The 21,613-nt window shown below is 34.2% G+C and overlaps 2 protein-coding genes across 5 annotated transcripts in view; one reads left to right on the top strand and one right to left on the bottom strand.

The window, feature by feature from the left end:
* Mcm5 (Minichromosome maintenance 5) overlaps window positions 1-10,701 on the bottom strand; it is a 253,686-nt gene extending 242,985 nt beyond the window's left edge. The window contains exon 1 of one of the 3 annotated variants that reach the window (XM_089092199.1): window positions 10,659-10,701. The gene's annotated coding sequence lies outside the window, so the exon portion shown is untranslated. The other 2 variants (XM_089092201.1, XM_089092200.1) reach the window with 2 other exon arrangements.
* Window positions 10,702-17,324: 6,623 nt separating this feature from the next.
* Pcd (pterin-4a-carbinolamine dehydratase) overlaps window positions 17,325-21,613 on the top strand; it is a 74,160-nt gene continuing 69,871 nt past the window's right edge. The window contains exon 1 of one of the 2 annotated variants that reach the window (XM_089092204.1): window positions 17,325-17,405. In XM_089092204.1, coding sequence (XP_088948330.1) covers window positions 17,375-17,405 — 31 coding nt within the window. In that variant the 5' untranslated portion in view covers window positions 17,325-17,374. Of the gene's footprint in view, window positions 17,406-17,630; window positions 17,690-21,613 lie in introns of those variants that run through there. The other variant, XM_089092203.1, reaches the window with a different exon arrangement.

Below are 21,613 nucleotides of genomic sequence, written 5' to 3'. Positions count from 1 at the left end.
ACTTGATTAGAAAATCAAATATTATTAATAAAACCTGACATACACCTACGAAAGGTTAGGAAATCTAAAAAAAAATTATGCAAAAATGTACTCAATTATTAAAGGTAATCAAATATTATTAATAAAATCAGATAAATTTTAAACTTGGATGTTCTTATTTCTGAAAATTAAAACCCAAACTTGATTAGAAAATCAAATATTATTAATAAATCCAGACATACACCTGCGAAAGGCCATGAAATCTAGCTCAGAAAGATCCAAAATAGCAAACTATACATCCCAAATCATAAGTTTCATGCGACACACATCTACGAAAGGTCAAGAAGCCTAGGTAAGAGAATTTTATTAATAAAATCAGATGTATTTTAAACTGGGGTGTTCTTATTTCTGAAAATTAAAACTCAACTTTATTAAAGAAATATGCATAATTACATCCAATTATTAAAGGAAATCAAATATTATTAATAAAATCAGATAAATTTTAAACATGGATGTTCTTATTTCTGAAAATTAAAACCTAACTTGATTAGAAAATCAAATATTATTAATAAAACCAGACATACACCTACGAAAGGTTAGGGAATCTAGCTCAGAAAAGTCCTAAATTTCATCTATACATCCCAAATCACGAGTTTCATGCAACACACATCTACGAAAGGTTAAGAAACCTAGCTAAGAACATGTTATTAATAAAATCAGATGTATTTTAAACTGGGATGTTCATATTTCTGAAAACTAAAACCCAACTTTATTTAAAAAAATATGCAAAAATGTACCCAATTATTAAAAGGAAATCAAATATTAATAATAAAATCAGATGTATTTTAAACGTGGATGTTCTTATTTCTGAAAATTAAAACCAAACTTTATTAAAAAATCAAATATTATTAATAAAACAGACATACACCTACGAAAGGTTAAGAAACCTACCTAAGAAAATGGCATTAATAAAATCAGATATACACCTACGAAAGGTTAAGAAACCTAGCTAAGAAAATGTTATTAACAAAATCAGATGTATTTTAAACAAGGATGTTCATACTTCTGAAAACTAAAAACACAACTTTATTTTAAAAAAATATAAAAAAATGTACCCAATTATTAAAAGAAATCAAATTAATATCCTTGGTAAAAGCCTGGACAAGATTTAATGTCCTTGGTAAAAGCCTGGAAAGGATATTTAATGTCCTTGGTAAAAGCCTGGACGAGATTTAATGTCCTTGGTAAAAGCCTCGGAAGATTTTTTATGTCCTTGGTAAAAGCCTGGACGAGATTTAATGTCCTTGGTAAAAGCCTGGACGCGATTTAATGTCCTTGGCAAAGCCTGGATGCGATTAAATGTCCCTGGTAAAAGTCTGGTCGAGATTCAATGTCCTTGGTAAAAGCCTGGGCGAGATTTAATATCCTTGGTAAAAGCCTGGACGAGATTTAATGTCCTTGGTAAAAGCCTGGGAAGGAGATTTTATGTCCTTAGTAAAAGCCTGGACGAGATTTAATGTCCTTGGTAAAAGCCTGGACGAGATTTAATGTCCTTGGTAAAAATCTGGACGAGATTTAATGTCCTTGGTAAAAGCCTGGGAAGGAGATTTAATGTCCTTGGTAAAAGCCTGGACAAGATTTAATGTCCTTGGTAAAAGTCTGGACGAGATTCAATGTCCTTTGTACAAACCTGGACGAGATTTAATGTCCTTGGTAAAAGCCTGGACGAGATTTAATGTCCTTGGTAAAAGCCTGGACGAGATTTAATGTCATTGGTAAAAGCCTCAAATTATATCTTGGATAGGTCCGGGTATGATTTGGAAAACAGCCAAAAGTTTTTAAAAATAGAGAGTAATTATATTTATTTTAAGTTTTAAACTTGTTCACTGCTTTAGCTGAAAAACCTTTTCTGTTTGTTAATTTCTGTGTCTCAAGCAATAAAAAAAAAAGTATTAAAAAAAATGGGGGGGAGGGACCCAAAATGTTAGGGGGAGGGGGAGGCCTTGGAGGTTGGGGTTGGGGACCTTACAACACTGTTCAAATGCTACTTGTGTATTATACAGAACACAGTCGAGAACTGCCCAAATAAAAATTAATATGCATCTCTTAATAGAGTTAGCATTCCCTGAGATGCCTTAACTTTTTCGTTTCTACTTCTTCCAAATTTATCTTTTCTCATGGAGAAATTGTGTCAATCAGATATCTTGTCCCGTCTGTATTTCCAACTCTCTGATAAGAATGTTCCAATGTTGAAATTTCCTTATCTGATGATGTCACCTTGTTATCCCAAATTTTCTAACCGGTGATTGACAGCTGTCATCTTGTAAGTTTAGGAATGGTTACACCTATGATCTTGTACTGTCAGTATTCTAGCTTATTAGAGGTCAATGATCTTGTACTGATCGTGTAGCAAGGCCCCCTCCTACTTATATTAGAGGGTTCGCCCCCTAGTCAATACCGCGCTCTTTATGCTAAAGTTCGAATTTTGTTCCAATTCTTTAAATATGACCCCTTAATCATAAAGGTTGTTAATTAAAATAAATAGCTCTTATGGAAGTACTAAAAAATCTTTGGCTTAAAGAGCGAGGTATTGACTAGGGGGCGAACCCAATCATATAGGCCTACGTAATATTTTCTGTTCGTTTTAAATTTTGATGTTGCTCCTTACTTTCAGTTGATAAACTTGTTTGTTTGTTTTTATTTAATTTTTGATCGTTTTTTCAAATAATCCTGGGAACTCCGGGGCCTCCTTCATAGCAATGTCCCATCCCCCATTAAAACTTCGTCCATGGACAGATCCTCCCAAATAATTCCCGACCCCCCCCCCAACGACCAGAAAAATTTCCCCTGAAAACGTCTGTATACTTCCCAATAACCAATACTATACGTTAACATTGGGTAAAGTTCTTAACTTTCAGCCCTCCACCAGGGGACTTTGGGGGATTAAGTCATCCTAAAAGACATAGTTATCATATTTTCGACCATGCTAAACAAAATGGTTATCTCAAAATTTTGATCGGGTGACTTTGGGAACAAAATGAGCATTGGAGGGGGCCTAGCTGCCCTCCATTTGTTGGTCACTTAAAAAGGTCACTAGAACTTTTAATTTCCGTTACAATAAGCCCTCCCACAATATTCTAGGACCAGTGTGTCGATACAATCACCCCTAGAAATTTAAATTAAAAAAAATAAACACCCATCCGTGATCTTTCTTCTGGCAAAAAAATTCTTCAGGCACAAAAATAAAAATTCCACATTTTTACAGATAGAAGCTTGAAACCTCTACAGAAGAGTTCTTTGATATGCTGAATCTGATGGTATGATTTTCATTAAGGTTCTATAACTTTTAGAGGGTTTTTCCACCTTTTTTCGAAAATCAGCCAAATTTTCTCAGGCGCGTAACTTTTGATGGGTAGGACTAAACTTGATGAAACTTATATATTTGAAATCAGCATTAAAATATGATTTTGTTGATGTATCTATTGGTATCAAAATTCCGTTTTTTAGAGTTTTGGCTACTATTGATCCAGGTCATTACTTACAGTTCATTACCACGAACTGTAGGGTTGTCATCCTCCTCCAAGACCTACTTTCCAGAACTTTCAACTACGTTGAAGAAAATTGCTGTCTCAAAATTTTGATTGGATGTGTTTAGGGAAATGGTGGGCGTTAGTGGGGGGTTTGTTGCCCTCCAAGCCCTTCCGACTATTAAAAAGGGCCCAAGCCCTTTCAATTTTCAATTAAATGAGCCCTTTTTGAAGTTTCTACAACAACGCTTTCTATAAAAACCTTATATGCCCCAGGACATAACTTACAACCCTTGTCCTGAGGGCTGCAAGGGGGTTGTCATCCTCAAAGACATAATTTCTGGAACTTTCAACTATGTTGAACAAAATGGTCATCTCAAAATTTTGATTGGGTGTGTTTGAAGAAATGGTGGGCGTGAGAGGGGGTGGGGGGTACTTGCCCTCCAATCATGTTCAACTATTAAAAAAGGCACTAGGCGTTTCAATTTCCAATCAAATAATTCCTTTTTGAACTTTCTACGACAACGCTTTCTATAAAAAAAACCTTATATGCCCCCCAGGGCATAACTTACAACCCTTGCCCTGAGGGCTATGGGGGGAGTGTCATCCTCAATAATTTCTGGACTTTTTAACTACGTCTAACAAAATGGCTATCTCAAAATTTTAATTGGACGTGTTTGGAGAAAAGGTGGATGTGAGAGGGGTGTTAGTTATCCTCCAAACACTTTCGACTATTAAAAAGGACACAAACCCTTCTAAATTCCAATCGAATGAGCCCGCTTTGAAGTTTATACAACATCACAACCTATAAAAACCTTATATGCCCCCAGGGCATAACTTACAACCCTTGCCTCGAGGGCTCTGAGGTGGTTATCATCCTCAAAGACCTGATTTCTAAAACTTTTAACTAGGTTGAACAAACTGGCTGACTAAAAATTTCGATTGGATGTGTTTGGGGAAATGGTGGGCATCAGAAGGGGGTTAGTTACCCTCAAATCACTTTTGACTATTAAAAAGGGCACTAACCCTTTGAATTTCCAATCAAATAAGCAATTTTTGAAGTTTTTTCGAAATAAATCTCAATGAGAACTTTACGTTCCCCCGGGGCAGAGCTTTAAACCCTTACCCTTATAGCTGTGGGGGGGGGTGTCATCCTCAAAGACCTATTTTCCTGAACTTTCAATTACTTTGAAAAAAATAGATCGGTCAAAATTTTGATTGGATGTGTTTGGTGAAAAGGAGGGGGTGACAAAGGGGGTTAGTTGCCCTCCAATCACTTTCAACTATTAAAAAGGGCACTAGCCCTTTGAATTTCCAATCAAATGAGCCATTTTTTTTGAAGTTTCTACAATCACACTTTCTATCTAGGCTACCCCATAGGGCACCACCAACGGAATTCAGACCTACAGAGGTCTAAGAACCTAAAATCCCAAGTATTGAATGGTATTACGCTTTTGTTGCTATTGAAACTAGCTCCAGTGGAACCAATAACAGGGGGGAGGACAGGATTGCCTCCTGGATTTCCCCTATCCCTTGATTTCAACAATAAATTTTTATTTGGTATTTTCATGGAAAAAAAAGGAAAAAATTACCCCCTCCTTAAATTTTTTTTAATTATAAAACTGAGGTGGTTGAGAAGGAAATATTTTAAAAAAAAAATTCTTAGACCTGCTTCATAATGTGTAAAATAATCCTAGTTAAAACCTTTTTATTGCAGCTGCACTATAGTTTACCCACAACCCCCCTGCCCCCTAGTATGCAAATATATAACCCAAAGTATATATTTCCCATGTATTTTGCCATGCATCACTCTTGTTTCAACCCATGAAATTAAATAAAAAAAATATTAAATATTTAAGATATCAAAGACAAATATTAAATTAAAAAAGTAGGTTTTTTTTAACAGAAGTACATGTTGTGGGTGTCATATGGCACCTTATAATTGCCTTCACAGCTCAGAATTAGCTAATAAATGTGGTTTTGGAGGTCCTGAATTACCACAGAAACATAAAGTTACAGTGAAATTAGGTGGGGTACAAATGCTCTATATGAGACAGTGCAAGAGTTTTTCAAAAATACAGTGTTGTATCCTGTTATTGATGTTCTAACTACAGAGATTGATAATAGGCTAGAAGAGAACAGTTTGGATGTTTTGAACAACTTAGGCATAATGCTAGGTGCAAACAAAATGAACAAAGACAGTGTAAGCTTTGTGTGCAAATACTATAAGCTCAATTTTGAATTGTGCATGTCTGAGTTACAGTATTTTTACAGATTTGAGGATATAAGAAAAAAAAATTCTAGAAACAGCATCTGTTTTTGCTGAAAAACACTTGAAATGTGTGTTTCCTCTGATATTTGATCTATTTAAACTGTACTTCACTATTTCTATGAATTCTGAATTGTGTGAAAGATCTTTTGGTACTTTAGTAGTAGCTGGGCAACATGCAACAAATGAAGTTTGGTTAATGCTAATGAAATAAAACAAAGTATGATAAAAATATAATACTTTAAAAACAAATTTGGGCAATATATTTGCACATCAGGGGGGTGGGGGTAAAGTACAGCATATATTAAATATGTAACCTAACCTAGGTACCTTTTTTTGCCCCTTCAACCCAAATCTTTATTTTAACATCTATTATTCTACAGATACCTTTGTTCAATGACAATATAATTGAGACTAACCAGTTATTGTCCTATCTGATCATGCGGTTCTTCCTGCTTGTTGCCCAGATACTACTAAAGTACCAATCTTTTTCCTTCAATGGTTGAAGACATACTGCTACAACACCACAGGGCAAGAAAGATTACCTTTGTTTGCACTGTTGGCAATTGAAAGAGAAGTACAAATTGACCTTGATAAAGTGACAAAGGAATTTAATATAGAAAAACATAGACAACTACAATTTCTGTAACAATTGTGTATTGTAGGTTTATTTTATATGTACCTTTGTCTAGTTTTGAAATATCACAAGATTCATGCTACAATATAATATTAGACTTGGAATTATATGTAATAAAGCTTATAATTATCCTGTATTCTTGCTATTGCTTTATGTGGCCCACTTATTTCAATGCTATTTATTAATATAAAGCAGCAAACCTACTACCAAATCAATTTAACAAAAAGTCATAAATAATGTTTAATGAATCACGCATAGCAAAAGTTTAGCACAACCAAATTAATTTTACAATCAAAATCTGTTCAAAGTTGTTTGCAATTAAGGTACTTATTTAGAATCCAGTAAGCACACGAGATGTGAGTTTCATTAATGTTAATGAAATAAAACAAAATAGGATAAAAATATAATAGTTCAGAAACAAATGTGGGCAATATATTTGCACAGTGGGGGGGGGGGTAAAGCATAGCATATATTATATATGTAACCTAGCCAAACCTAGGTACCTTTTAATTCCTCTAAACCCCCAAAAACTAAAATTTAAATATAGTTCCCAGAGTGAGAACTTTTTTGTTTATACAGCATCTCATATAAGTACCAGGTAATGCCTATCTGATTTTTGCAATACAATTCTTGTGTACTTACTGGATTCTGAATAAGTACTGCAATTAAATAGCATTATAAACAGGGCTGTTAGAATGGTGCTTGGTTCAACTATAAGATAAAGCATCCTGTGGTGGAATGGGAGGTTTGAGAAATGGAGAGAGGATAGGTTCTTCAACATTAGTGGTGAAGGCTGATGAAAAAGGCCAAATGTAGGCTATATGAAACTCACCTTAGCCTAAGCAAAAGCTTTTTGAAATATAATACTATAGCAACAGGACTCCACCCTTTGACTATTGGAAAATAATAGTTTATAAGCTTATATAAAATGGTACTATCCAATCTCCTTATAATTAAAACATTTTAGTCATCTAGTTGGAAAATTTGGCATCCTATCTGAATAGGAAATATCTAAATTTGCCAACTAGTTGACTAATAACTTCTCCCCAGCAAAAATTAATTTTTCCAACTAGTTGACTAATGACTTCTCCCCAACAACACTTAAATTTTGCCAACTAGTTGACAATAAATGTTGCCCCAGCAAAACTTTCCTTTTCCAACTAGTTAACTAATAACTTCTCCCTAGCAAAACTTAATTTTTCCAACTAGTTGACTAATACCTTCTCCCCAGCAAAGCTTAATTTTGCCAACTAGGTGAAAAGAAACATTGAGCTAGAAAACAATTCATTTTCCAACTAATTGACTAATAATAGTTAGAATTTATTCTGAATAGCATAAAATATGTTAATAATATAGGTTTTTTTTCAAATTCAATTATCACTATTGTTATGGGATACCACCTGATGACTAATTTGACAGTGTATATATATATACAAATATTTGAATTAGCCAACCCACCAACCAGTACTTTAAGCCTAGGAGTCCAGCTGGACATAGGGAAACATATTAAGAAAACAATTCCTAGTCCATAATATGCAGAATAATCCTAGTTGACACATTTTGCAGGGAGAGAGCCTGTATCTTCACTTCTTTCCTTGTTTTTCAAGTTTTTCTAAGAAATTCATGGATGTTCTAGAACCTATATATTCACAGTATATATACCCCCACCCCCCTAATGTGCAAATATATACCTAGAATTGCATCCTCAATCTACATATAACATCCATTTGCATCACAAATGACATTTACTTTCATATTAGCCATGTGGTGGATGTACCTATTGTGTTACAACTTCCGTCTCTCTCCCTGTCTCCCTCTTAATAAGAGATATATTTTAAATTGGGCTTTGAAGCCAGGGATTTTTTGTTTTAATGCCCAGGATAATTAGTCTTATACCTGGTCCCAAAAGTGAGAATGAATTTGTCAAAGCTTGGAGGGTTATTCCTCCTGTCTGATTGAGGAAAACGGATGCATATTTGAAGTTTTGTTCATTTCTATCTTACATTTAATGAACATAAATTGTGTATGTTCCTTCATCTACCTGTCTGCTTCTTTTCTGGAGGACTATTTTTTCTCATTTCTAATTTATTTTTCCAAAAAGTTGACTAATGACATTTCACCATCAAAACTAAGTTTTTCCAACTATTTGAATAATAATTTTTCCCCAGAAAAAAATAATCTTTCAAACTAGTTGACTAATAACTTCTCCCCAGCAAAACTTAATTTGGCCAACTAGTTGACTAATAACTTCTCCCTAGCAAAACTTAATTTTGCCAAATAGCTGGAAAGAAATGTAGTTCTGTGGCTTCAAGACTATTTACTCCTGAATTAAGTTTGTTTGATTTACCTTATCTGTAGTGTATTTGTTAAAAGCACATACTGCCAATTTTTGTTGGACTGGGAATAGTATGTTTTTTTGTTTTCTCTTTATGTCAAGTCGTTAGCTAAGAAATTATTCTGAGGAAATGTTACTTGCCAAATAGATGGCTAACAAAAGTGTTTATAGGGTAAGTCTGTTTCTAACTAGTTGGATAAAGAAAGTATTGTTAGGGAAAAGTTGCTAGTCAACTAGTTGGAAAATTAATTGTTTTCTGGGGCAATGTTTGTTTCCAGCTAGTTGGCAAAATTAAGTGTTGCTGGGGAGAAGTTATCAGTCAACTAGTTGGAAAATTAAGTTTTGCTGAGAAGAAGTTACTAGTCAACTAGTTGGAAAATGAATTGTTTTGCTGGAGCAATATTTCTTTCCAGCTAGTTGGCAAAAATTAAGTGTTGCTGGAGAGAAGTTATAGGTCAACTAGTTGGAAAAATTTAGTTTTGCTGGGGAAAAGTTATTAGTCAACTAGTTTAAAAGATAACTAAAAATTCAATGAATGATACAAAAATGTTCACCCAAAAAAGAAACAAAGACAGATAAATGAAGGAATATACACAATTTATGTCCATTAAATGTAAGATGGAAATGAACAAAACTTCAAATATGCATCTGTTTTCCTTAAACAGACAGGAGGAATAACCCTCCAAGCGTTGACAAATTCAATCTCACTTTTAGGACCAGGTATAAGACTAATTATCCTGGGAATTAAAAAATCCCTGGCTTCAAAGCCCAATATATAACTCAAAATAGCCTATATCTCTCATTAAGAGGGAGACAGGGAGAGAGATGGAAGTTGTAACACAATAGTGATAATTAAATTTGAAAGAACCCTACATTATTAACATATTTTATGCTATTCAGAATAAATTCTAACTATAATTAGTCAACTAGTTGGAAAATAAATTGTTTTCAGGGGCAATGTTTGTTTCCAGCTAGATGGCAAAATTAACTGTTGCTGGGAAGAACTTATTAGTTAACTAGTTGGGAAAATTAAGTTTTGTTGGGAAGAAGTTATTTGTCAACTTGTTGTAAATGAAAGTTTTGCTGGGGCAACATTTATTGTCAACTAGTTGGCAAATTTAGATTTTTCCTATACAGATATGCCAAATTTTCCAACTAGATGACTAAAATGTTTTTAATTATGAGGAGATTGGATAGTACCATTCTATATAAGCATATAAACTAATTTTTTCTAATAGTCAGAGTGGATATCCTATAGCAACTCATTGCTGATAATCTTAGATTAGCCTAGTAAAAGCTTGATCACCAGTAGGCTACTTAATTGTATGTTTATTCTTTAGCCTATTGTGTAATATTTTGAATTTAACCTAGCCTAGTGTATTTTTTAAATGGTAAATTTTCTTCAGTAACACTCAAACAAAGTTTTTGACCCAACACCCCACCCCAATAAAAATGCTGGCATTATGCCCCAGCTTTCAAGTAGGCAAATTTCTAAGACATAAAAATCAGAAGAGGGCTAACATAGTAGCTTGGAAATACTACCCCAGAATATTTTTTTGGCCCTGTACTGGAAGCTTTGTTTTCCTAACCTAAACAATTTCCAAGATAGGCCTAGGCTAGTAAAAGTAGCCTAGCTTGTCTAGAATAAAAAAAAAGCCTTTTAATCAAAATTTTTATCTAAAATTAGCCTTTATACTGTCTGAGCATCCTAGCCTATTTACTGCAGCCTATTAGATTACCCTAAGCCAATCTTATTCACAAGTTTGTAGCCTGCCCTACAGAAACAAATTTTACCAACTCATTAAGTTTGAACAAAGTACAATCAATGAGCATGAAAATTTTTAAACCGTTTATTTTATGAGCACAAAACCGTTTACTATTTCTTGTAATTTAAATGAATAGGCTATTCACTTTCAGCTTGGAAGTTCAAAAGGCGCCAAGTTTGGGTTTGAACTTGACAATGATGATGGTGAAGTGTCGCAATATTGACAAAAAAAATTATTTTTATTTGGGGGGCAATTTGTCAGCAATGAGCTTGCTGCAATGCAGACGACAGTAGTACAGCGTAAACAAGCTTTCGGGTGGGCGAAGGTGATTGTCGTAAACACTCGGCTTTTTTCAGCCAGATTCACCACTAATTCTGCAGCACATGTCCTCCCTCCACTTCCCCCAATTCCCACGCCCAGAACAGGATGCTGAATCTAATAATCAAACCAAGCTCTATTCTAATAGCTTCTGGTATCCCGCTATTCATTTGTTCGTAATTTTGGATGGAATTTGACACTTTAAGATTTAATTTGCTGTACTAAACTTTTAATATACGTGATTTATTGTAATATTATTTATGGTTTTTATTAAATTGATTAGTTTTTGGGTTCGTCGACTTATATTAATAAATAGCATTGATATCAGCAGGCCACATCAAGCCAAAACAAAAATCTTAGGCAGCGCAATACCGCTGTCTAAGTAAAGATACAGGATAAGTCAAAGTATTGCCACAGATTGTGTATCATTATTTGTGACATATTCCCCACATTTATATAGCGACCGAATTTCAAATTTGGAAGTATTTAAAAAATAAAGTTAGAATTATTAACTTATCCATTGGGTATTGTTTGACAAAGAATATCCAGAAGATATGAACAAATCTTGGCATCATAGCAGCAGAAACCTTAAATAAATTAAAAATTGTCAGGGATGCCAATTGGAAGGGACAATTGACTCCTAGATATTGAAAATTACCTTCCCTTTTGTATCTTTGTTTAAAAAGAAACCCGAATTCTATAAAAATTACACAAAAGCTATTCTTTTGTAAATCAGGGAGGGAGGGGGGCTGCAGTGAATATATTTTTTATGTCTATAATTCACTTCACAAGCAAAGATCGGTCTCCTATTGCTGTATGATAAAACTGATCAAACAGTTCGTGGTAACGAACTGTAAGTAAGGAGTGACCCGGCTCAATGGTAACCGAAACTCTAAAAAACGGAATTTTGGTACCAATAGATACATCAAAAGAATCAGATTTTAATTCTGATTTCAAAAGTATAAGTTTCATCAAGTTTAATCTTAACCATCAAAAGTTAGGCGCCTGAGAAAATTTGGCTGATTTTCGAAAAAATGGGGAAAGACCCCCTAAAAGTGATAGAACCTTAATGAAATTCACACCATCATATTCAGCGTATCAGATAAACCTACTGCATATGTTTCAAGCTCCTATCTACAAAAATGTGGAATTTTGCATTTTTTGCCAGAAGAAAGATCACGGATGCGTGTTTATTTGTTTTTTTTTTTCTTTTCCCCAGGGGGAATCCTATTGACCCAGTGGTCCTAGAATATCGTAGGAGGGCTCATTCGAACGGAAATTAAAAGTTCTAGTGTCATTTTTAAGTGACCAAAAAAATGGAGGGCAACTAGGCCCCCTCCCACGCTCATTTTTTTCTCAAAGTCAACCAATTAAAATTTTGAGATAGCCATTTTGTTCAACATAGTCGAAAATCTAATAAATATGTTTTTTACGATGACTTAATCCCCCACAGTTCCCGGGGGAAGGGCTGCAAGTTAACAACTTTGCCCATTGCTTACATATTGCATTGGTTATTGGTACGTATAAAGACATTTTCAGGAAGAATTTTTTTTCTGGTGGGGAGGAGGGGGGCTGGAGGAGGGGGTTACTCTCTCTGTGGAGGATGTTTCTTTGGGGTTAGGGACATTTCTATGAAGGGGGCGCCGGATTTCCAAGCATTATTTAAAAAACGATCAGAAATTAAATTAAAAAAAAACAAGTAATTTCAACTGAAATTAATAATCAAAATTAGAAAATAAAACTAAAATAAACTTCTCATTATATTAAGGTTGTATCCCCCAAGTCAATACCTCGCTGTTTACGCTACAGTTTTTTTTTTTTTAGTGCTTTAAAAATATCTATATATTATAATTAAAAGGTCTGTGTGATTCAGGGGTTTTTTAATTACTATTTTTTTTAATTTTTAACTTAATGAAGGTGGTATTGAATATGGGGATAACCCCATCATATAAGTAATAACATATACGTAATAAAAAAAAACAATAAAAAAAAACAAGCGATACGGCTCAATAGTAAGCGAAACTTTTAAAAACGGACCTTTGATGTCAATAAATGTTTAAAAAGAATGGGTTTATAATGCTGATTCTAAATATATGAATTTTATTAAGTTTAGTATTACTCATCAAAGGCTACGAGCCTCAAAAAACTCACCTGATTTTTGAAGAGGGAGGAAACATCCCCTAAAAGTGAAAATTTTTGTAATGAAAATCACACCGTCAGATTCAGTGTATCAGAAAACCCTATAACATAGGTTTCAAGCTCATATCTACAAAAATCTGCAACTTTGTATTTTTTGCCAGAAGAAAAATATACGAATATAGAATTTCGTTACGTAAGTTAATTTGTAAATTACGTCAGAACCAAATTTAGAGACAGCCATTTAGGAAAAGAAAAGTAAAATTTTTATGCAAATTTTGTTTACTTATTCAATGCCAGCGAGCCAAAATAAAAGCTGCCTTAACTAAAAAATGATCAGAAATTAAATAAAAAAAACAAGTTTTTTGAAACTGAAAGTAAGGAGCGACATTAAAACTTAAACCGAACAGAAATTATTCCGTGTAGGAAAGGGGCTGTCCCCTCCGCCACGCCGTGCGCGTTAAGGGAAATTTTTTCTTGGTGTCGAATAATTATTTTTTAATAAAATAAAAAACTTTAGCGTAAAGAGCGAGGCGTTGAGGAGGGGACAGCCCCTTTCATATACGGAATAATTTCAGTTCGTTTTAAGTTTTAATGTCGCTCCTTACTTTCAGTTTAAAAAACTTGTTTTTTTTATTTAATAACAATAGAAAAGACAATGGGTTGGTACCACTTCTACGTGTACACACAGTTTCTAAATAGTGAGAAAATATATACATATTTTGTTTAAATTCACTTTATTCTGTTCTCAGCACACATTTCGAACAGCATGCTGATGCAGAGATAAATTTCGCACAAGTAGGGCTGGCGTTGTGTGAAATGTGACAGATTTAATTCATAATTTGTAGCATATTTAAGTCAATTCTTTTTTTGGAGCTAGTTAAAAGAAATATTTAGAAAAGCGAAAATAGCTACAACTCAGCATGGTGTTACGCATAGAGAAAGTTTTACTTTTATGGGTTGGAATATCAATCCGAATAGTAAGGAATAGGACGCTATCAGCGCTTATTAGGTTTTTCAATGACAAATTAGAGAATCGGAAATTCAATTAAACACCGGAAATAAAAATTAAATGGTTCCTGGAGCGAATCTTCTTCTACCAAAATCCCATGGCCAAACTACAACCGATTTGACCTATCTAATTACAGTACGAATATCATTATAAAAAACAGTAAGTCTTTTTTTCTTTTTCAATAATGTCTTTTTCATTCAGAAAATTCACTGTATATTTACCTTCTTATGCTACAATGATTTCGTTTCCTTCCTACTTGCAGATGTAGGGGGTGTATTCATTTCCACTTTTGAAAATTTAAAAACAACTGAAACTAATCTTGAACTGGTAGACTTTAGAAAGTAAAAGCACCTTGAATATCAGAAAAAAAACTGACCTGAGCAAATGTGGCAAAACAGGAAGCATAGAATATTTTTCAATTTTGTCATTAACTAGGCTCACAGTTTTACTTGATGATAAGGTTTCAAAGGCAATACATTTTGAAAAATATAAATGTGGAACATATTATGAAGTGTAATGTACCCCTGTTTTTCTCTTTTTACTTATATTGAGAATGAGCATGGATTAATTAAAAAAAAAATATCTGCTCAAAGTAAAAAGCAAATTTGACACTTAAAACGAGCAACAGTTTTAAAGCTACTTAATAAATTATATTTTTTGTCCAAATTATTGGGGTTGGCAACTGCCCCCTTTCCCCCCTCAACGAAGCCACTGTTGATAACTGATGTAGAGCAAGGGTATATAAACCAATAATAACAGTTACCAATAATTTTTGTTGCATCGTTTAAAGATAACGTTTAATCATTTTCATACAATTCTGAGCAAGTTACGCCAGCTTTGCCTCTCACAGAAACCGTCAGTCTGTCTTGGCTTTACTCTAATTAGCTATGGCTCTCAAGTTGTTATCCAATTCCACCAAGTTGAGTTTCATTCAAAATATCGTTACAGAAACAGTAACATCAAAAACAGCGTATCTTGCGAAAGTACAATTTTTGATTCTTAAGAAGTCCCCACTATTTTTTATCAGCATCAAAATAGCGTGAGCTACTGAGATTACGATGTAAAATTGTGGTCTCGGAAAACTCCATTTTATTGGGCTGTAAATGTCAGGCTAAGTACTATTGTGCCAAAGATAAATCATAGGATATTGTTGTAAGCAGGGGTGAGCTTAAAAACGGCAAAGGGGTGAAGCCCCTTCCCAGAGGCCACGTGTTGGAAAAATATGTTTTAAGTGCTACGGAGAATTTTACATCTTGATATATTTAATCGTCTTAGTTCTAATTGGTTGGCAATATGAATATTAAAGAAGTTGCCACTTTGTAGCTTTGAAATACATAAATAAGCAATTATTCGAATTTAAAGACCTTTTTTGCGTGATAAATTAGTGAAAAATCAGTAGCCTCCCCCCCCCCCCGAAAAAAAATTCAAGGTAAAAAATCTGTACAAGAATAGGCCATTCTTGCACCTTAGAATCCAAAACCTTCCGACATTTCTTCATTTTGCTAGTATTTTATTTAGCGCACTCAAATCATCTATATAGCTAATTCTAGGGGAATTATACCTTCCCGGTTGATTCGATACTCTCCAATAACAATTGCCGTGTTCCTTAGAACAAATTCCATCAGAATGATCTACTTAATCGGAGATATGACACAATCCTACTAAACTCCTAGGTCAGCTCCAAACCAACTACTAACCTTACTTCCTATCTTAGCCGCAACAATATTGTTCTTGTGCATATTTCTCATCACTTTAATATAATTGTCTAGTATATTCATATAAGGGTATGACCTTCACTAAAGCTCTTCTATCGGCCGAATCAAATTCCTGTTCATAATCTATAAAGCTGAGTACTAAAGGGGTCTGGTGATTCAGGCTCTTCTCAATTACTAATCTAATAGAGAAAAATTTGTCAACCGCATCCTCTCTCTTTCCTAAGATTGCATTGTCCTTCTCTTAAAACTATAACTACAACAGCTCTTAGTCCAATAAGTATCATCTACTTCCTGCAAAAACTAACCTAATTCCTCTATAATTACCACACTCACTCTTATCACCTTTCTTGTAAAGGTTTTAAGTTAAAGTTTTGTTAAAATCTCTAGGTACTTTCTATTTTTCAAGAATATCATTCATAAATTTATCTATAACTTTGCAATCACCTTTTTCAGAAATTTTCCTTGTTTCCTTTATCATTTCCTACAGCTTTAACACGGTTTAAACTGTCTCAAGATTTTTAAAACTGAAAATATGGCAAGTGTCTTCCCTCACTTAAAAATCTCTCCATGGGAGTCAGGGAATCAAACAGAGGGATTTGCCTCTCCCTTCCTAAATATTTTTGTCGCTACTGCCCATATGTACTTTCATAAGCCCTTTTTTAGGGTGTCTTCATTGAAAAAATGGCCTTTTTGGCACTATAGCCAGGAAAATTAAAACAAAAAACAATAAATTTTCCCTAGACTAATAAAAATACTTTTTACACCCCCGCCCTCGTCAAATTTATGCAAATTAACGCCAATACTAGGACTATTGTAACCCTTGTTCAAAATTGGATTTATTCGAATATCTGTGTTCGTCAACCCTAAAGTGTAGACACTATTTTTGAAACAGACATACTGTGACATGCCCCTGTTATTTTTTTGAAAATGGTTGCTGTTGACTTTTCCTTTTTTTTTTAATTCTTCAATGTTAAAAACGAGTTAGACTTGAAACCGATTTAGGAAAGATCATTTCCAGCATGCCTTTGCAACGGGACGTGACGTTAATGTAACCTAATGAACCAAACATTATTTTGAAATCGTCTCTAACACAACAAGAATTGACTCATTGAGGCCTTTTTTATCCTATTCTTCTTTTGCTGTTAAAAATATCTAATACGGGTCTGTTGCTATCAAGCATATGGACCCGCAGGCGCCAAAATTGCAAAGCAATATGGGCCACTTTAAAATTTTATTATTAGGTAAAGGAGTTCAAAGTGTTGAGCCGAAGAAGGAGGGAAATAAAATCATATTTTGCAACTGAAAGTGGTCAAGTGGAAGAAAACTCAAATTTATGTCAAAGTCAGTTGTAAGAAAGCGTTTTCGTCAGAGACCGTTATAGTAGAACCTATAATGGATAGACTAATTTATTTGGACAGAGGATTGCTGCAAATAGTTAGCAAAAAAGGAAGAAACATAGCTCAAGAAGGATATTATAAGTTTCGAAATAAAATATCATGTAATAATGCTATAGTGCAAGCTTTTGCAATAGACATATAGTTTAAGCAAGTAATTCTCTCAATTTCAAGCTATGTGAGTTTCCTTTTTAGCAACGCCATCTGTGTTCTAAATTATTCGCGAGAGCATTCTATTGAAAAGTAACTTCTGCTTACGTGCTATAAAAGGTCATTCAGTTAGCCTATGAATTTCTGCTTAGGTTATGCTCGTCGAGGTGAGTTGTCAATTTCTTTAATTTACGATAGCTTTGGTGATCTTAGTAACCATGCAAATAAGAGATGAAGTCGTTATTATATATTCTACAATTTCTTATTTTGAAGCAAGAAAACCTTGAATTTACAAGCAAAAAAAAAGTTGCAAAGATTTTATTCATGCATTTAATTTTAGATATCGGATACAGAGTATGGAAAACTGGTATCAGTTTCGCATACTCTTTGTATCGGATGCTTAACTGTATCGATACTACTCAATATAATAAGCTTATGAAAGCCGGTTTCAGTAAGTATTGTTAATGGCCTATATTCCTCGCTTAAGCTTTATTCATTGGCTAAGTAAATTAGGTTAATTTTTAGATAAACATAGTGCTTAATGAGTTACTTACTTAGCACTATAATATTTAGTTTTCTTTTTGATTGTTATAAACGTCATCTACAAAAATTGGAGATTGTCACTTAGGTGGCATTTTAAATCCATATGCCTCAGTAATGTGAAAAATTTCAAAAGATCATTGAAAGTTCAGCATTATTTATTCTAAATAAAATAAATATTGTAAAAAAATAAAAGGGATAGTATTTATAAAAATTTAAATTAGGCTCAGACAGCCATGCTTCAGCCAAGACTGCACCCAGAAAATTCTCCAACCAAGAGTTTTATTTTTACTAGTCTAAGTACTACATATAAGTATTTCCCGTTTTCTTATTTTGTTACATTTTAATAATTTTGTAATTGCTTTGTAGGAAAGGCTATCACCTCTCTATTGAACACATAGCTTCTAGATTTTTCATGCAACATATTATTGATAGATGAAAAATTTGGCTTGTTGACACTATGATTTGACGCTTGAGCAAATTAATTACTTCTAATAGCTGCAATCCTTTTTCGTCACTTGATCTATATAATAGAGTCATGTCAATTTGATTTCACAGAAATAAAGTCGGCCACCAGGCCTTGTCAAATTTTGAGAAAATGATTGTGTTTTATACCAAGTTTTAAAGACAAAGTTCAGTAAAATTTTAAGAAAAAATTACCCAAATTTTGATTTTTTTTTAATTATTATTATCTTTTTTATTAGCTTTTGCTTTTGGAAACGTAAATCCTATTACTTCAGCAGGATCTTAAGCCAAATCAAGGCTTTTTTCCTTAATTTAAAAAATAAATTCACAAATCTTTAAAACCCTTATATATCAGAACTGAGCAATCAAGGTATGAGGCACAAAACGCTCACCTTGCGCCTCTTGTAGGCGGTAGATCTATTTCTCAAGGTTTAATCTTTTTACGCCAAGATTGCAAAAGGTTGCTTTCCCTTGGAGGGGGAGGTGGTAGAGATAGGTAATTCAGAATACATTCCCTGGTGATTATTTAGGCTCTAGATCTTTTCCTGAGAGTTTCATTCACGTAACTCAGCAGCTTTTCGATATAGAATAGACAAAAGCCCCTTATCTAGAATTTTACCAATAATTTTAACATGAAGGCTGGATATAACCTTGAATAGAGTAATCATACTTATTTCACTTCTTTACTTGATTCGCTTATTTTGTTCCTTATGTTAAATTACCACTTTGTCCAGTTGTAGTAATATAATACAATACCATCACATTACAAAACTGAAATAAATGATTAAAGACTATTCTGCATAGAATAACACAAAATCATTAATATGATATAAATTTGTACTTTTTATATACTTCATCAGTAATGTCTAAGCATTTCTTGGGCCCAATCGGGGGACTAATAAGTCCTACTTTATGAGCATAGTAAAGCTTCAGAAAAGTGGCGTTTCCTCCCAGTGTTTTAACAGCTAACCTTTGGTTCCCACTGGTGCGATTTTTTTTTACGAAAAACGGCTCACGGATAGCGGTTGCTGGAAATTAACAAAAATGTTCACACAGAAACTGTTCACTACAGCCGTTGAAGCGTGAAGATGCTATATTATATTTAAAAAGCATATGCATAAGAATAGGCTAAATCAAATTCTAGAAGCCAAGAAAAATATTCAAAGGGCTAACCTATAATAGCCTTGACTAACTATGCCTAATGAAAAATATAAGTCTTATCTATAACATGTTTAGTTTCTCATTTACTTGCAATTTATTGTTCTACATTGCTTTTAGTTTAAAATAACGGATGCGATTTTCAACGGCTCAGTTGAAATATTTCAATGCAGCCGTTGAACCGTTGTGACGCAGAAACTTGCAAAAAACGGAGGAAATTTGACGGATCACGGAAAAACGGCCGTTTTTATGCATGAAATAGTATCAATGGGAACCCAGGGTAACACGTTCGGCAATAAGTTGGCTTTTGCAGAGACAAGGCAGTGTTTCTTTGGGACGTATTTCAAATCTGTAAACGCAGACAGTCAAAGAATAAAAGCTGCCTGGAACATCCAATAAGCAGCCTTTTAACAGTAATCGGATGAAATTACACCTCTATAATAAGTATTTCGACAAATACGGTGGTGAAAATATTTAGTTTTATTTAGTCGAACTCTCTGACTCAGATAAGTCAGGGTAAAAAATTCTCATAAATAGCGTTAATTTAAGCCTGTATTGAATAAATATGACGATTTTAGGCGTCTCCCTCCTGGTGATTATCCCCGCGGAAAATACACCACCGCGGAAAATACACCCCCCCCCCCCGGAGAAAACATCCCCCCCTCTCTGAAAAATCTACCCGCAGCAAATAAGGCTTTCCAAATTTGAGTATTTTGGTTGAGTTTTTTTTTTTATTTTCCATAGGGAGAAGGAATTTTGGCTTGTGTATTATACGCCACTCGCTCAAGTGTATTACTTGAGTGAGTGGCGAGTTACACTAACTCAAATTACTTACAGATAGTAATTGTTAATGAGAAACATACGGAACAAGATTTTTATAATACCGGGAAATCGGGCTCTTCTCTCCATGAAAAATTCCGGTACTTGTGTATTATACGCCACTCACTCAAGTTTACGATGTGTAAAACTCGAGAACAAACCGGTTTCTTCGTTACTTTAGAAATAAATTTGGGCAATATATTTGCACATTAGGTGGGGGGAAGTAAAGTACAGCGGGTCTGCATGCAGAATGTATTAGGTACAATTATTCTGCATACTATGAAGAAAGAATTGTAAGAATTGTTTTATGACTTCAATCTGTCCAAATACTTTACCTTTTCCCCCTTATATGAAAATATAAAGCCCAAATTATATATTTCCCGTCTATTCTGTCACTTTTCTTTGTCTTGTCTCGTGCTAAGCTGAAAGAAACTAGCGAAGAAACCGGTTCGTTCTCGAGTTTTGCACAGCGTAAACATAAGTTAGTGCCAAGTGCCAAGTACCAAGATTCCTACCCCCTACGAAAAATAAAAAGCAAAACTAAATAAATTCTCAAATTTGGAAAGCCTTAATTTCCACGGAGGGGGGGGGTATTTTCCCCGGAAGGGTATTTTCCAGGGGGTGGAGATATTTTCCAGGAGGAGTAAACGCCGGCCACCAAGTATGACATTCTGGGCTTGACACTATCGTCTCAATTATTGCCTATAATTTTCTGTTGGCTTGCAGAAACGGAACGGCTTTCTGAAAAGATTTGTTCTTAAACATTTTGTAACAATTAAAAGCTTTCAGGTAACTTATCACCTAGGATGGAAATTTGAAATTGGGACCTTTAATTGTAAGTAAATATTTAACAATCACTCTTCATGTTTATTTTAGCTCGTTTTTGCACCAAGTCAGCTCGTAACCTGGACTTGACTTGTTTTGAAACCAAGTCAGGATGCTTCATACGTTGCTAGGTTTTGCTGTATGCTTGGCTTTCTTGTTTTTGCACCAAGCTAGGACTTGGCTTGCTTTTTCACAGAGTCAGGAGTTGACTAGATCTTTGCACGGCGTTAGGACTTGGCTCATTTACACCGAGTCATGACGTAGTTCCATTGTGTACTCAGTTAGGGGGAAGTTTTTTTTGTACCAACTTGCATTGTTTTGGCACATTGATTCAGTCCAGATTTTGGACTTAGCTTCTTTTTATAATAGGTCAGTAATTACTCGTTTTGCACTGAGTCAGTCTTCACCTTCGACTTAGCTCGTTTTTTTCTGAACCAGGAACTAGATGGTTTTTGAATCGAATCAGGTTGCAGCTCTGACTGAGATTGTCTTTTAAATTGACTCGGGATTTGGCTTATTTTTAAGCCAAAGAAGGACTTGGCTCATTTTTGCACCAAGTAAGCCTGTT

This window comes from Artemia sp. Qi Xiang Cuo, chromosome 7, assembly GCF_049724085.1.
Source record: "Artemia sp. Qi Xiang Cuo chromosome 7, ASM4972408v1, whole genome shotgun sequence".
Classification (NCBI taxonomy): domain Eukaryota; kingdom Metazoa; phylum Arthropoda; class Branchiopoda; order Anostraca; family Artemiidae; genus Artemia; species Artemia sp. Qi Xiang Cuo.
The sequence above is the reverse complement of the archived record's forward strand: the minus strand, read 5'-3'. Positions and strand labels throughout refer to the sequence as shown.